Below are 17,223 nucleotides of genomic sequence, written 5' to 3'. Positions count from 1 at the left end.
ATGAACCTGCCTGGTCTGAAATCATGCTGTGCCTCTGGGTATGTTCTGTTAGCTAGCAGATACAGCCTCTGACAAAAGCCTTCCCAGTGATGCGCCTCACTAATTGTTGCTATCCCCTCAATTGCCTTCGTTCTTGTTTGTGATTTATATAAACGATTTGGAAGAAGGTGTAACTGGGGTGATCAGTAAGTTTGCGGACGACACAAAATTGGCAGGACTTGCAGATAGTGAGGAGCATTGTCAGAAGCTACAGAAGGATATAGATAGGCTGGAAATTTGGGCAAAGAAATGGCAGATGAAGTTCAATCCTGATAAATGCGAAGTGATGCATTTTGGTAGAAATAATGTAGGGAGGAGCTATACGATAAATGGCAGAACCATAAAGGGTGTAGATACGCAGAGGGACCTGGGTGTGCAAGTCCACAGATCCTTGAAGGTGACGTCACAGGTGGAGAAGGTGGTGAAGGTGGCATATGGCATGCTTGCCTTTATAGGACGGGGCATAGAGTATAAACGTTGGGGTCTGATGTTGCAGTTGTATAGAACATTGGTTCGGCCGCATTTGGAATACTGCGTCCAGTTCTGGTCGCCACACCAGAAGGACGTGGAGGCTTTGGAGAGAGTACAGAGGAGGTTTACCGGGATGTTGCCTGGTATGGAGGGGCTTAGTTATGAGGAGAGATTGGGTAAACTAGGAAAGATGGAGGATGAGGGGAGACTTAATAGAGGTGTATAAAATTATGAAAGGCATAGATAGGATGAACGGTGGGAAGCTTTTCTCCAGGTCGGTGGTGACGTTCACGAGGGGTCATAGGTTCAAGGTGAAGAGGGGGGGGGAGGTTTAACACAGAGGGTGGTGGGGGCCTGGAATGCGCTGCCAGACAGGGTGGTGGAGGCGGACACACTGGGAACGTTTAAGACTTATCTAGGTAGCCACATGAACGGAGTGGGAATGGAGGGATACAAAAGAATGGTCTAGTTTGGACCAGGGAGCGGCACGGACTTGGAGGGCCGAAGGGCCTGTTCCTGTGCTGTATTGTTCTTTGTATGACTTGAATATGTTCACATCATACAGATCCTGTGGGACAGAGCCTTCTCTTAAGCAGAGGTGATGGTGGTTGTGACAGCAGGTGGGGCTTTCCATGAGTAGCTCAGCTTGACATTCAATTCTTTCCAGATGCTTTCCTTGCTGCAAAGGTGGTAAAGGCCTTTCCAAGCTCAAGTAATGAGGGTTCTGCATCAAGCTCATTCATGTAACTGCAGAAAATTATAAAGCGCTGGCAGAGACATGTGCATTTGGCTGGGAGCAGTGCTCCATGCAGTGGGCCATTTGTTCGTAAACACATATCCATCCACGAATTTCGCAGCAGCAAGTTTGGTGATGGTGGGGTCGATTGCTTTCTTGATAGCATCATACATAGTGCAAAGGTTACCATTGTCACTAGTAGCTCGTATCTCTACAAATAAATTGATCCAATACTTACTGGCACAGTATCTTGCTATCTTCTGCACATCTACCTTGGTCTGTATGAGATTATCATGTGCTTTAGAGTTAGGAGACAATTTGTAAACCAGGTGAGCTGTGTTCTTCGCTTTAATAATGAATCAATTCTGCAAGGTGTCTCTCAAACCAACCTATGCTCCTGTTTCATCCGTTGACAAGTGTGGTTACTGAAACTTGGTAGATGATTGACCAGAAAGTTCCACGCATCATCAGCAATGTCTGGCGAGCCCTCAGGTGGAAGGAATTGCCTAAGAGCGTCTGACATTTGTTGTCACCCCTCAAACATGAAAGGTTGAAGCATGCAATGCTATTATACTTGGACATGTTTATTTTTCGTGGTTGCACTTTCAGCCTGCTACTGACAAGCAAGTGATCAGTATCGCAATCTGAAGTGTTAGGTCTAGGTGTGATAAAATGTTGGACAGATCACATCTTCTGATGATTATCAAGTTGAGTGGTGTCAATGGCCTGATCTTGGATGGCGCCATAATACCTTGTACCAATGTCTTCTCTGGAAGGTGATGTTGGTAACACAAAGTCTATGTTGTACACAAAGTTTTTGCAGTCGCTGTCTTATTTTTGTTCATCTTGCCAAAACCATGATGAACAAGGCATATTTACCATGAAACCGTCAGCTCCAACTCCTGCGTTACAATCCCCCGAGGAGAAATAACTTTTCTCCAGAATGTCAACTGGAGTGTCATAGAAGTGATCATCATCTTCCAACAATGGCGTACCGCATTGGTGTACATTGGAATTTGATTTGATTTATTGTCACATGTATTAACATAGTGAAAAGTATTGTTTCTTGCGTGCTATACAGACAAAACATACCGTTCATAGAGAAGGAAACGAGAGCGTGCAGAATGTAGTGTTACAGTCATAGCTAGGGTGTAGAGAAAGATCAGCTTAATGCGAGGTAAGTCCGTTCAAAAGTCTGACAGCAGCAGGGAAGAAGCTGTTCTTGAGTCGGTTGGTACGTGACCTCAGACTTTTGTATCTTTTTCCTGATGAAAGAAGGTGGAAGAGAGAATGCCCAGGGTGCTTTGCCGAGGCAGCGGGAAGTGTAGACAGAGTCAATGGATGGGAGGCTGGTTTGCGTGATGGATTGGGCTACATTCACGACCTTTTGTAGTTCCTTGCGGTCTTGGATAGAGCAGGAGCCATACCAAGCTGTGATAGAACCAGAAAGAATGCTTTCTATGATGCATCTGTAAACGTTGGAGAGAGTCATAGCTGACATGTCAAATTTCCTGAGTCTTCTGAGAAAGTAGAGGCGTTGGTGGGCCTTAACTATAGTGTCGGCATGGGGGGACCAGGACAGGTTGTTGGTGATCTGGACACCTAAAAACTTGAAGCTCTCGACCCTTTCTACTTCGTCCCCATTGATGTAGACAGGGGCATGTTCTCCTTTACGCTTCTGGAGGTAGATGACAATCTCCTTCATTTTGTTGACATTGAGGGAGAGATTATTGTTGCCGCACCAGTTTACCAGATTCCCTATCTCATTCCTGTACTGTATATATACAGATGGTGGTGACAAGACGAGGCATTCAGAGGTTGCGGCAGGCACCTCTGCGGCGATTTGTTGTTAACAGCAAGGATCATCCCATGTTCATGATGGTCAAATACACTTTTGCTATGCCTGTAGAAAGCATAACTGACCTCATACATTGATCCAGTGTCAGTCAATCTAGTATTTTGGAGAGCAGCAATGTTGATATTGAATTTGTTTAGCCCATGGTCAATGTCATCTTACTTGCATGGTCTGTTGACTGTAATTCCCCATGCATGCCAAGAGGTTCCAGCTTTCAAGCTGGAGAATCTTCACCTTTTGTTTCGTGAGTACCCACTGACTGCTTGTCAGGAAAGAATCCCTTACGCATCCATGGAGGAAGGCAGATATTTGTGGGTCAGCACCATACTGGCAGGAGGCTGACAAGCTTGAGGCGGGCAGTGACCGACCACTAGAATGTGATGATCCTTCCTTCTGTCAGAGGCAACCCGTCAGTCGAGCTGGCCTTATAGCCTGCAAACCTCTAATTGATAAAAGTATGAAGTGTCTTCTCCATTTGTTATGAAGGATGAAGTGTCCTCTCCAATTTTTTTTGGAACAATAATTAGAAATTAAGCTTTCAAAAATGGGAAAGGATCATGAAAATAAGGAGCTTATTCACTTGTGAAAAATTATAAACAACCGGCCAGTGCAACTTGCAATAATTCAGTTTCTCCACCAAAAGCGTGTTCACAACAAATAAATCCATCTTGGAACTAGAAGTGGTGTCGTTTGAAATGGATCTGTGAAAAGTAGAACAGCCACATAACTTCACTCACTAAAAATAATTTATTTCCTGTGTCATGTCTCTGAATTTCCAGCAGGTGGTCTTCAAACTCTTGGAAAATAATCTCATATTCCCAAACTATTGACTCGGACTCTTTCAACAGTTAAGTATAGAGATTTTGGCAGTGACAGTTGATCAACACAGTAAAGGTACTGCAGTCCAATAATTTTCACAATGTCATTTCAGTGCTAAAGTAGAAACCAGAGCTTCTAGCAACTAGGTATAAAATTAATCAATTGACCGTTTCTATTCTTGAACTCTGCAAAGGATAAAGTATTATAATTCTCTGCCTTTATATAGATGTCACTTGTCCTAAAATAATTGTGACGACCAGAAAGTTACAAATCCAGCTGGTTTTCAACCCATTACTCAGAGAAGTTTGCTTCCAGCTCTGATAATTTGCACCATGGTAGTTCCCAGCAACACGCTAGCCCTTTGTCATAATATTCTTGGTTTTTTTTTCTGCAAGTGTAAGTGAAGGTTGCAGACAGAATTTAGAGGAAGTGGCTTAATTTGGTTAGAATTTTGATTTTAGAAACACAAAATATAAATTTAAAACTGTTACATTTTTACAGGTTTAAAAAATAATTTGCCATTGTTGGAGGGCAGTTCAATGTTCACCAGCAACTCAAACTACAAGGTTTTTGATATTGATCTTGTTTGAACTAAAGTGTTTTATCATCACAATTACTGGAGATCCAGTATCAATTACTGGAACAATGTTGGATATTAAAACAGGAATCAGTGTTATCCTAGGTGTGTTGGAAGAAAACAATTAACAATACACTGACAATACTCTTTGGTGGCTGAGCGGTTAATTTACCCAAAGACTGGGAAGGTGTTAGGTATGAACCCAAATCTGTGATGAGTAAGCTGGTTTCAGCCGGGACATAAGTAGATGGCCCACAACGAACGCCGGCGAGCCTGAACTGCAGAAGAAAACCTGATCGCTATCCATCGGTCTTTGGTGGAGGTTTGTCTGTGCGTAGAGTCTGATGAGGACACAATTAGGTTTAATTATAATGTCCTTAACATTCAGACTGCCTATCAACTGAATTTGATGATCAGCCATGATCATAATGAATGGCGGCGGAGCAGGCGTGAAGGGCCAAATAGCCTACTCCTGCTTCTAGTTTCTATGTATGCTTCTATATAATCAAGAGAGACATCCCCTCTCTATCTTTACGTGTTGATAAGACAATTTGAGGTAACTACCTGGATCAGACTACAGACTCCTAATAAGACAGGCCACATAACCAATATAAGAAACATGGTAGCAGTGGTTGGTGCCATCGATTGAACAACACGGCAAGAAAATGTAAGAAAAACTTTGATCTTTGTCCCACTGAATCTGCCAATGCAATGCCTTGTATATAGTTGGTTGACCATGAAGAGTTGTCCAGCGTGTATGAAATACTTCCATAGAGGATCACATCGTCAGAGTTTTGTAGAATCTGTTAGATTGGGTGAAAGTAAATTGACCCCTTCCTTACAATACAGCCTATTCTGAAAATCTTCTTCCCACTAAAGCTGTCCATCAGCTGATGAGCTGAAGCCAAATCTTCATAACTTCTACAACTGAGCAGTCCTGCACAGGAATTTCATCTTCGTGTAGTTTTAGAAATTCATTGTATTGTTGGAAATGGTGTTGTCTAGTCCATTTAGCCTCACAAGGTCTTCCTATTACCCACAGTGGAGCAGTCTTCCACTAAGGAAACTGAGGCAAAGTTACTACTGACTACAGAAAATGAACAGCATTTCCGAAATGTCATCGGGAAACCATCTCTTCTTTGTTACCTGCAAATTTTGTTCTTCTTGTTGTCCAGATTCGTTCAAATCTCAGAGCTCTAATCCATGTTTCATCCTCAATGCAATGACGAAAACGGCCGTGAAAATCTTCATTGGAACTGAAGATCCTTCGTTTTTTTCAGGTCTTTCCCCAGTGTGTTACGAGGGAGCAGAAGATTCTTGAACGAGTCTCAATTTCTTCTCTTTGAACTTTGGCAAGTTCAGGTGTGGGTGTCCTCCAGTCTTCTTCCTTGGATTAGTATTTTTTTTTAAAATAGGTTCAACGGTCCTGATTGTTCAGTGGTCCTGAGCACAGAAACGTTACAGTACAGAAGAAGTCATTCAGCCCATTGTGTCTGCACTGGCCAAAAGAAGAGAAAAAAAAACAAACTAGTTGCTTTTCATCCCACTTTCCGGCACCTGGTCTGTAGCCTTGCAGTTACAGCATTTCAGCTACAGATCCAGGTACATTTTAAATGTGATCAGCATCTCAGTCTCAACCACCAATTTGGGCAGTAAATTTCAGATGCCCATTATCCTCTGGGTGAAAAAGCTTTTCCTCATGTCCCCTCAAATCCTTACATTAATCATGTTAAATCTATGGCCCCCAATAATAGATCCATCAGCTAAGGGAAACAGACCTATTCTGTCTACGCTATTTAGGCCCCTCGTAATTTTGTACACCTCAATCAGGTCACTGCTCAGCTCCACTGTTCTAAGGAAAGCAACTCTAGCCCATCAATTTTTCATCATAGTTGCAATTTTCAAGCCGTGGCAAATTTCTTGTAAATCTCTTCTGCAGTCTCTCCAGAGCAATTAGATCCTTTCTATACTGTGGCGACCAGAACTTTGCATAAATTTCCAGATTTGGCGTAACCAGTGTTTTATACAGTTCCATCATTACATCCCTGCTTTTGCATTCAATAAAAGAAAAGAAAGCATTCCATTTGCTTTCTCACCTTATCTACCTTTCCTGGGTTTCCTCTGGTGCTCTCCACACAGTCCAAAAGGCATGCAGGTTAGGTGCATTGGCCATGCTAAATTCTCCCTTAGTGTACCTGACCAGGCGCCAGAGTGTGGCGACTAGGGGATTTTCACAGTAACTTCATTTAAGTGTTAACCTAAGCCTACTTGTGACACTAATAAATAAACTTTAAAAAGCTTTTAATCTTCAGGGACTTGTGGACATACACTCCAAGGGTTCTCAATTCCATGGACATTTACACTCTAATTACCAGCATCCTAAAAAGCTGCTGTCCCATTTTGCTGATCATCATGTCCTCCATGGGCCAGAGGAATGACAGCATGTCTCCAAGACATCTTAAGAAGTCTCAACACCAGGTTAAAGTTGGACTTAAACCTGGTGTTGTGAGACTTCTTACTGTGTTTACCCAAGTCCAACGCCGGCATCTCCACTCCAAGACATCTTCCCAGAGAGCCAGGAACACAGAGATTGAAGCTTTCATAACAGTAAATTTTGTATGCAGGGTTTGCAGTGGAAGAGTAGGAGTTGGATGGAATCTGTAGCAATACAAGGGAGTTACAAAAATAGTGTGTAAAGTTTTATATAGTTATTAAGGGGGGGTTGCAATATAACGTGTTAATAGAATAGTTTATGGCAATAGGTGATATAGATCATGGTGCAACTGTGATATCAACAGTCATGTGCTTGACACTCAGGAGAGAGGATGGAACAGTCTGCACTGATGAGAGACATACCTACTCCGTAACTGATCATTTTTGAGTTAATAAACCAGTTTTAAGTAACAACCTAAGTCAGACTACAGATAAGATAGGCCGCACGACCCGTACATGAAACATTTGGCACCCAATTCACCATGTCAAACAGTCACAGTCTCCACAATGACATACTGTGTCCCCAGTAACTCATCAAGATTTCTACGTCAGTGCTTTCCAAACCCACAACTTTAAGCACCTAGATGGGCAAGTGCAATGGGTACATAGAAAAATCACCGCCTTCAAGTTTCCCTCCTACTCACCATTCTGACATATATTCATTATTGTTGGGCTGAAGTCCTGGAATTCCATACCGGACATTTCTGTGACAGTACCTTCACCACAAACCCTTCCAAATAGGGACCAATCTGGAAACCACTTATCCAACAACAATTTATGTAAGACGTACTTTGGCTTAAACCTACTTTGGCTTCAGAGTGCTTGAGACTGTTTCTTGCCTATTCTTTTCCTCCCATATTTCTTGATGGCATTGATCTTTCCGAGTTTGGTTCCACTAATACTTGTAACCTTTAAATAAGTTGTTCAAGTGACCATGTCAATCAAACATCAGAGCCATCACAGCCAAGTCCATTCTTGTTTTCATTGAATGGCCAATGTACACTCTCCAACAGAAGTCAATGCAGAATGAAAAGTAACTGAAACTTTAGTTAATTCTTCTTATTTCCAGCATAAAGGCACTGAGGCAATTATGAAGCTCGAATGCTGCTTTGAATGAGATCAGTTAACACACATCAGGTGTCAAAACTAGGATGGTCTGGGCTATATAGTTCTGGTACTTTTAAATAAAAATGGGATGGAGAGCATATTCAGGTATATGCTAGATTTAAATCATCTCATCCACAAGCCAATTCTGGTAATGGTATAAAATTATTGTTTTTTTCTCATCAGGAGGGGAGGTTGTGGCCTAGTGCTATTGTCAGTGGACTAGTATTCTAGAGAACCAGGGTAATGCTCTGGGTGAACCAGATCCAAATCCCACCACAACATATGAAAAAATTTGAATTGAATAAAAATCTGGAATTAAAAGTTTAATGATGACCAATCAACCATTGTTGATTCTCTCAAAAAATTCACCTGGCTCACTAATGTTTTTAGGGAAGGAAATCTGCCAGCCTTACCTGGTCTGGCCTACATGTGACTTCAGATCCACTCTGCAGCAATGTGGTTGACTCTTAAATGCCCCTCATGGGCAATTAGGGATGGGCAATAGATGGCCCAACTAGCAATGCTCACATCGCATGAAATAAAAATATTTACAAACAGGTCCAACAAGTTGAGGACACAAACCAGTCAACAAAGCCTTGCAAAAAAAAAATCAGAAGACAATGTAAAAATAACACTTGGTTGGAAGCCAGCGTAGGTCTGATTTGGTCCAGTCTCTTATCACCTAATTCTTGAAAACAGGATAGCAACGAACAATGGGGGGGTGGGGGGGGGGGGGGGGGGGGGGGCTAGAGTTTTGAGGGAATAGATTTCAAAAGTCAGGAAGTTATGCTTCAGTTATAGAGGGCATTGGTGAGACCACATCTAGTGTACTGTATACAGAATTGGCCTCCTTATTTAAGGAAGGATGTAAATGCATTGGAAGCAATTCAGAGAAGGTTTATAGAATTATACCTGGAATGGATGGTTTGTCTTATGAGAAAAAGGCTGGACAGTCTATGCTAGTCTCCACTAGAGTTTAGAAGAGTAAGAGGTGACTTGATTGAAATATATAAGATCTGAGGGGACTCGATGGGGTAGATGTGGAAAGGATGTTTTCCTCTTGTAGGAGAAACGAAAATTTGGGGTCACTGTTTAAAAATAAGAGGTTGCCCATTTAAGACAGAGATGAGGAAAACATTTTTCTTTGAGGGTCATGAATCTTTGGAACTCCTTTCCAGAAAAGGCAGTGGAAGTAGAGTCTTTGAATATTTTTAAGGCAGAACTAGGCAGATTCTTGATAAACAAGGGGGTGAAAGGTTACTGGGGGTATGCAAGAATGTGGAGTTGAAGTTACAATCAGATCAGCCATGATCTTATTGAACAGGGGAGGATGTTCCAGGGGCCCAGTGACCAACTCTGAAGTCACATGTCCGTATGTAAATGGGAAGCCCCTCATGTTGAAATTTTGCCCCTTAGTTTGAGATTCTCCTCTAATCAAACATGTTTTCTATCTTATTAAGTCCTGTCAGGTTCAATAGATTCAATAAGAATAAGATCACATTCTTCAAAATTTCAATACATATGGAGCCAATCTGCTCAACCTTTCCTCAAGACAAGCCCTTAATTCCAGGAATCAACCTAGTGAACCTTTCGTGAGTATCTTCCAGTGCATGTTTATCCCTTAAGCAAGGAGGCCAAATTGTTCACAGTTCTTTAAGTGTATCTACAGGATCAGCAGGCAATTAGAGACACATGGACTGATTAGGGACAGTCAGCATGGCTTTGAGAGTGGAAAATCATGTCTCACAAATTTGATTGAGTTTTTTGAAGGGGTAACCAAGAAGGTAGATGAGGGCAGTGCAGTTGATGTTGTCTACATGGACTTTAGCAAGGCCTCTGACAAGGTACCGCATGGTAGGTTGTTGCATAAGGTTAAACCTCACGGGATCCAGGGTGAGGTATCGAAATGGATACAAAATTGGCTTTGTGGTTGTAGAGGGTTGTTTTTCAAACTGGAGGCCTGTGACCAGCGGTGTGCCTCAGGGATCAGTGCTGGGTCCACTGTTGTTTGTCATTTATATTAATGATTTGGATGAGAATATAGGAGGCATGATTAGTAAGTTTGCAGATGACACCAAGATTGGTGGCATAGTGGACAGTGAAGAAAGTTATCTCCGATTGCAACGAGATCTTGATCAATTGGGCCAGTGGGCTGACGAATGGCAGATGGGGTTTAATTTAGACAAAGGCGAGGTGATGCATTTTGGTAGACTGAACCAGGGCAGGACTTACTCCGTTAATGGTAGGGTGTTGGGGAGAGTTACAGAACAAAGAGATCTAGGGGTACATGTTCATAGCTCCTTGAAAGTGAGTCACAGGTGGACAGAGTGGTGAAGGCGGCATTCGGCATGCTTGATTTCATCGGTCAGAACATTGAATACAGGAGTTGGAATGTCTTGTTGAAGTTGTACAAGACATTGGTAAGGCCACATTTGGAATAGTGTGTGTAATTCTGGTCACCCTATTATAGAAAGGATATTATTAAACTAGAAAGAGTGCAGAAAATATTTACTAGGATGCTACCGGGACTTGATGGTTTGGGTTATAAGGAGAGGCTGGATAGACTGGGACTTTTTTCTCTGGAGCGTAGGAGGCTGAGGAGGTCTACGAAATAATGAGGGGCATAGATCAGCTAGATAGTCAATATCTTTTCCCAAAGGTAGGGCATAGGCTTATGGTGAGAGGGGAGAGATACAAAAGTGTCCAGAGGGGCAATTTTTTCACACAGAGGGTGGTGAGTGTTTGGAACAAGCTGCCAGAGGTAGTAGTAGAGGCAGGTACAATGTTGTCTTTTAAAAAGCATTTAGATAATTACATGGATAAGATGGGTACAGAGGGATATGGGCCAAATGCAGGCAATTGGGATTAGGTTAGGAGTTTTTAAAAAAAGGGCGGCATGGACAAGTTGGGGTGAAGGGCCTGTTTCCATGCTGTAAACCTCTATGACTACGTAGTCTCAACAACACCCTGCAAAGTTGTAACAAGACTTCTCTACTTTTATATTCCATCCTCCTTACAATAAAGGTAAACATTCTGTTTGCTTTCCAAATCACTTGCTGTACTTATGTGCTAACTTTGTGAGGTTCACGTACAAAGACACCGAGGTCCCTCTGTACCTCAGCATTCTGCAGTCTCTCTCTCTCTCCATTCAAATAATATTCTCCCAAAGTGTACAACCAAACATTTTCCCCACATTTTTTAGGTTGATGACATATCACCATAACTGGAAAAAGTTATAGATGTGAGATTTTTAAGCAAGTGCAAAGACAAAAAAGGGCAGTGCGGCCAAGGGGAGGAAAGAACAGGTGATCCGCGATAGGGTGGAACTGGAAGGCCAGTCAGATTAATCACAAAAGCGTGATGGTTCAAGACAAAAAAGGATTTTCATGGTTAAAATAAAGAAATAACATTTGACAGAAGAAATTTTATGACCTCCAGACTCAACACGGAATTCAACAATTTCAGATCATAACCTCTGCTCCCTCTTTTTGTTTTTGAACAATCGGTGGTGATTATTTTAATTTACACTTCCTTTAGGCCCATCCTATTTCCTGCCTTCCACCCTATCATAGATCACCCTTTGTTCTTTCCCTCCCACCTCTTTGTACAGCTCTCTAAATATTACCAATTCCAATGGAAGGTAGGCAATTTTGGTCGAGAGCTTCCAGTTTCTAGGTGTCCAGATCACCAACAACCTGTCCTGGTTTTCACAGAGGGTGGTGAATGTCTGGAACACGCTGCCGAAGAAGGTGGTGGAAGCAGATTCTATAACAACGTTCAAGAGGCATCTGGATAGATACATGGATAGGCAGAGAAGAGAGAAATGGACCACGTCGAGGCAAGAAAATATTAGATTTGAGAGGCATATGTCGGCACAGACTTGGTGGGCTGAAGGGCCCGTTCCTGTGCAGTTCTTTGTCTCTCATCAACTTTAACAGATACACCATATAAAGCATCCTTTCTGGTTGCATCACAGCTTGGTATGGCTCCTGCTCTGTCCAAGGCCGCAAGAAACTACAAAGGATCGTGAACGGAGCCCAGTCCATCATGTAAACCAGCCTCCCATCCATTGACTCTGTCTACACTTCCTGCTGCCTCGGAAAAGCAGCCAGCATAATGAAGGACCCCATGCACCCGGACATCCTTTTTCCATAGAAAGAAAATTCTGAGGTCACATACCAAACGACTCAAGAACAGCTTCTTCCCTGATGCCATCAGACTTTTGAATGGACCTACCTTATAGTAAACTGATATTTCTCTACATCCTAGCCATGTCTGTAACACTATATTCTGCACCCTCACCTTTCCTTCTCCATGTACAGTATGCTTTGTCTGTATAGCACAAGAAACAATACTTTTCACTGTATACTAATACATGTGACAATGATAAATCAAAAGTTCAAAACATTTACTTCACATTTCAGAAGTAATTGAGTGTAACATCTATCTTGCTTTGTTTCTAAATGGGCTCAACTAATGCAACAAAAAACAGAAAATGCTGCAAAATCTCAGCAGGTCTGAGCATCTGTGGAGAGAGAATAAGAGACAACTTTTCGAGTCTGGATGACCCTTGGTCTCGGAAAGTTGCAACCAGTACAAGTTGCTGGGTGGTAGCAATAAGATCTCGGCTCGCACACTTGTTGGTCTCTGTGTTTTTGGTAGGTGGGATTTGATGATTAGAAGCAGCCGCATTCGCTCCCTCCGGCACTCACCTCCTGGTGGACTCAGCTCTCCTCACCCGCTGAGGCTCATCGCAGCCGCACTGTCGAGCTGCCAAAAGAGTGAGCATCGCCCCGTAAGGCCCCGGCCCTCAACATCAAACCGGCAGACGACTCCTTATCTAGGTCATCCGCGGACATAACAGCCGAGGCAGACGGAAAGGCCCGCGGCCTCGGACCGAGCCCAGCAGCGGCGGCAGCCGCCGTTCACATGACAACAATCACCACCGCACTGGGCGCCGCCATGTTGGGAGGACCAGGGACATCGCAAAGAGACAGCTTCTGATTGGCTGCTATAATCCACCGCACCAATAGGGTTCTACCATACTGGGGGCGGGGACTCGGTGAGCTTGGTTAGAATCTCGCCTGTTCAGGGCGAAGAGGCGGCAATGAATCAAATCCGGGCAATGCTGCAGAGAGTGTTTGGGCTGGTTAAACATCACATGGGGACTGACCAGTTTGGGAACAAGTATTATTATATTCCTCAGCAGAGAAGCTGGACTGGTGAGTACTGGTTACTGTCACCAGGAGTGCGGGTTTTCAGCTGCAGACTCTTCAGGGACCGGATCGGCACTAAATGTGAACTTTATTGTAATAATCTATGTCTCGTCCTCAGTTTGGGACATTTGATGCCTCCCAGCAGGATCTTATTGTGAGTGAGGGAGTTGAACTTCAGAGGGGTTGAGGTATTTGAAATGTTGTTCACGCTTTATTGACGTTTGAGCGACCTTGGGATGTACTTAAGAAATGCTGCATGTGTTGTTTGTCTTGTTATAATGTCATGATGTGGAGTTGCCGGCGTTGGACTGGGGTAAACACAGTAAGAAGTTTAACAACACCAGGTTAAAGTCCAACAGGTTTATTTGGTAGCAAAAGCCACACAAGCTTTCGGAGCTCTAAGCCCCTTCTTCAGGTGAGTGAAGAAGGGGCTTAGAGCTCCGAAAGCTTGTGTGGCTTTTGCTACCAAATAAACCTGTTGGACTTTAACCTGGTGTTGTTAAACTTCTTATTGTTATAATGTCACCAGCTCTTGTAAAAGTCTGAATTTCCACAGTCCAATTCACATTTTAAACCGTACTGCTTCTCAGTTTAGAGAAAAGCTGCAGAAGTTGATGTGCTAAGCCACTTTATTCATTCCTCTTTTCAGGAGATCACTGGCCCGATGAGTGCCTTTGGACATAATGATTTCATGATGGCATTTGGTCAGGTTCTGCAGAAGAGATTCAATTATGTGGACTGGGAAGTAGTTCAATGACCATACTTTGGTGATTGTTGGGTGGTAAGAAACATAGCAGCAATGATTTAAAAAAAAAATATTTCATGGAACTTCAGTAGCTGGCTTGGTCAGCTTTTGTTGTCCATACCTAATTACCCATAAGTGGTGGTGAACCACCTTCTTGAACTGCTGAAGTCCAACAGGAGCAGATACTTTGCTGTTAGGAAGTTCCAGGATTTTGATCCAATGAAGGAATGGTGATTTAGTTCTCATTCAAGATGGTGTGTGGTTTGGAGAGCAACTTGCAGGTGGTGGTGGTGATCCCATGTTCTTTGAAGTGGTATAGGTTGTGAGTATGTAAGGCGCTTAGGTGAATTGTTGCAGTGCATCTTGCAGATATGTATTGCTACCACTGTGTGTAGATGATGGAGGGAGTGAATGATTAAGGTGGTGGATGGATTGCTGATCAAACTTTGTCCTGGATAGTGTCAAGCATCTTGAGTGTTGTTGGAGTTACATTCATCCAAGAAAGCATTCCATCACACACATGACTTATGCTTTGTAGCTGGTGAGCAGGCTTTGGGGAGTTGGGAGGTGAGTTATCCATCACAGAATTCCCAGTCTGTGACCAGTTCTTATAGCCACAGTATTTGTATGGCTGATTCAGTTCAGTTTCTGGTCAATGGTAACTAACAGGATGTTGATGGTTGGGGATTTGTGATGGTAATGTCATTGATTGTAAATGGGCATTCATTAGTGGAATATTCAAAAGTGATATTGTCCAGGATTTTGCATCAAGGCTTCAGATTTTGTCTAAATATACTTTTTGACATGCATGATCTTTTTCTTGGGCAGTCCCTGAGAATTAAGGATGGAGATCAACCATGATCTGGAGATCAGTTTCTGAGTGAATGTACAGAAAGTCAGCTGCACATTGAAACTCTGACTGAAGTTGAAGTGATTTTAGTTTTGGATTAAAAGTGGTGTAGATTGAACAGTTTGTCTGCTATCTTGTAGTTTATCTTCGTGCCTGTGGGTAATTTACTGGAGGTGACATGCAGGATCACAGTGAGAAATTCGACAAGGGCTGGTGCAATGGCAATATTGTTTGACCAGTTTGTTGGCTTGCATTTCATCATGGAGTAGGTGGAACCTGCTGACAAATATTCGAGGGGGATACTCCATAAGTCTTTGAGGTTTAGAGAATCAAAGGCTTTTGTGAGGCTGAAAAAGGCCATGTACAGTGATTGGTGCTGTTCCTTGCATTTGTCATGCAGTGAAGATCATATCTGTGATGTCTGTTTGGATAAAAACCGCACTGCAACTCTAGAAGGGGTTCATTACAAATGGGAGGAGGTGATTGAGGAAGATCCTTGCAATGATCTTCCCTGTGGCAGGCAGCAGGGAGACTGCTGTGTAGCTACCACAATTGGACTTGTCTCCCTACTTGTATACTATCATGCCTCCCTTACTTGAATATAATCATGCCCTGAGCATCCCTAAGATCCTCTGGCAGGCACTCTTTTTCCCAGACGAGGGATATGTGACTCTGCCAGGAATGTAACTCTGCTGTGTTTCAGAATTTCAGCAAGGATTCCATCTACTCCAGAGGCCTTGTTGTTCTTTAGCTGTCAAATTATGTTTTCAACTTTGCTCCTGGCTGGGGTACTTTGGATATTAACTGACCATTAGATAGTTCCTATCGCAGTTACACTCCAATGCTTTCTTGTATATTACTTTGTTACCAGCAGAGGTCCACAAAACATTTGTGGTCAAATTAGATCTGGGAAAAATAAATGGAAATACAAAAATGAGGAATTGATAATTGAATCATAGAACCCCTGCAGTGCTGAAGGAGACCATTCAGCCTATCGAGTCTGCATGTACTCTCTCTGACAGAGTACCTTACCCAGGCCCTCTCCCCCATACAGTCACTGTAATCCCACACATTTACTATGGCTAATCCCTCTAAGCTACACATCTTTGGACACTAAAGGCCAATTTAGCACGGCCAGTCCATTTAACCTGCACATCTTTGGACTGTGGGAGGAAACTGGAGCACCGGAGGAAACCTACGCAGATATGGGGAGAATGTGCAAACTCTACACAGTCACCAAAGGCTGTAATTGAACCCGGGCCACTGTGCCGCCCAGTTGTACACACCCTTGGCCAGACCTCGTCTGGAACACTTTGTCCAGTTTTGACATAAAGCCTCAGGAAAGTTTATGTTGGCCTGAAGGGGGTATAATGCAGATCCACCAGAATGACACCCAGGCTTAAAGGGGTATGAGAACTGATTGCATAAACTTGAGATTAGAAAATTGAGGGGCAAGCTAATCAAGGTGTTTAGAATGACAAAAGAATTCAATAAGGCAGATAGAGAAACTATTTCCTTTGCTGAGGATCTAAGGCAAAATTGTATAATTTAAAAAAGAAGACGCTAGACAGTTAGGAGCGAAATTGGGAAGTTTTTTCTCACACGTTCGTGGAAATTTCGAATTCCCTCTGCCAAAGGGCTGTGGATACGGGATCAATTCACGTTTCCAAGACTCAGATTAAAGACTTTTGTTCAGCAAAGGTATCCAGAAATGTGGATAAATGGAGCTAAAATGCATAGATTGAGAGGCAGAATGGGCTTAAAGGCTTGCAGACCTTCAGGTTGGATAATGACCCTTCCCAACGGTTTTTAAAAATAAAAGCATCTGTGCTTTTATAATAATGCTCCTATAGCACTATTATAATAAATTAAACAAATACAGGCTCAAATTATTATCAGCCATTATTGGACAGGGACCTTCAACATGATTAGGCACAAGGCACTGATCACAAGCAAATGGGAGGGCTCCAACAGCTGTCTGCAGCCAAATATCTTCAGCAGCAGCAAACTGAAGAGTACTTCAGCTGCTCTCCTGCATTAACAGTCTGTACACATTCAAAGACTAACATTGTTATTCTTGTCAACTAACATTACAGGATCACCAGCCATTACAGTACTAGTCTCTACATTTAATTATTTCAAAAAAAAAAGATTTTACTTAAGTTTCTAGTGCCAGTTTTCAGTGGTCATTTGCACCCTATGGTGCTCCTAAGAGATGCTTCACCAATGGCTTTGAGTGAACGGTTGATGGCTAGAGGGATATGGGCCAAACACAGGCAAATTGGACTAGTTCAATTTAGGAAACCTGGTTGGCA

The 17,223-nt window shown here is 42.7% G+C and overlaps 2 protein-coding genes across 3 annotated transcripts in view; one reads left to right on the top strand and one right to left on the bottom strand.

Moving 5' to 3' along the window:
• The window catches only part of ercc8 (excision repair cross-complementation group 8), a 41,380-nt gene extending 28,306 nt beyond the window's left edge, over positions 1-13,074 (bottom strand). Inside the window, exon 1 of one of the 2 annotated variants that reach the window (XM_078218708.1) lies at positions 12,810-13,074. In XM_078218708.1, coding sequence (XP_078074834.1) covers positions 12,810-12,886 — 77 coding nt within the window. In that variant the 5' untranslated portion in view covers positions 12,887-13,074. The remainder of the gene's footprint in view (positions 1-12,809) is intronic. The other variant, XM_078218716.1, reaches the window with a different exon arrangement.
• Positions 13,075-13,145: 71 nt separating this feature from the next.
• ndufaf2 (NADH:ubiquinone oxidoreductase complex assembly factor 2) overlaps positions 13,146-17,223 on the top strand; it is a 127,545-nt gene continuing 123,467 nt past the window's right edge. Inside the window, exon 1 of the mRNA XM_078218695.1 lies at positions 13,146-13,319. Within this exon, the coding sequence (XP_078074821.1) occupies positions 13,205-13,319 (115 nt within the window). The 5' untranslated portion in view covers positions 13,146-13,204. The remainder of the gene's footprint in view (positions 13,320-17,223) is intronic.

This window comes from Mustelus asterias, chromosome 1 (genome assembly GCF_964213995.1).
Source record: "Mustelus asterias chromosome 1, sMusAst1.hap1.1, whole genome shotgun sequence".
Taxonomy (NCBI): domain Eukaryota; kingdom Metazoa; phylum Chordata; class Chondrichthyes; order Carcharhiniformes; family Triakidae; genus Mustelus; species Mustelus asterias.
The sequence above is the reverse complement of the archived record's forward strand: the minus strand, read 5'-3'. Positions and strand labels throughout refer to the sequence as shown.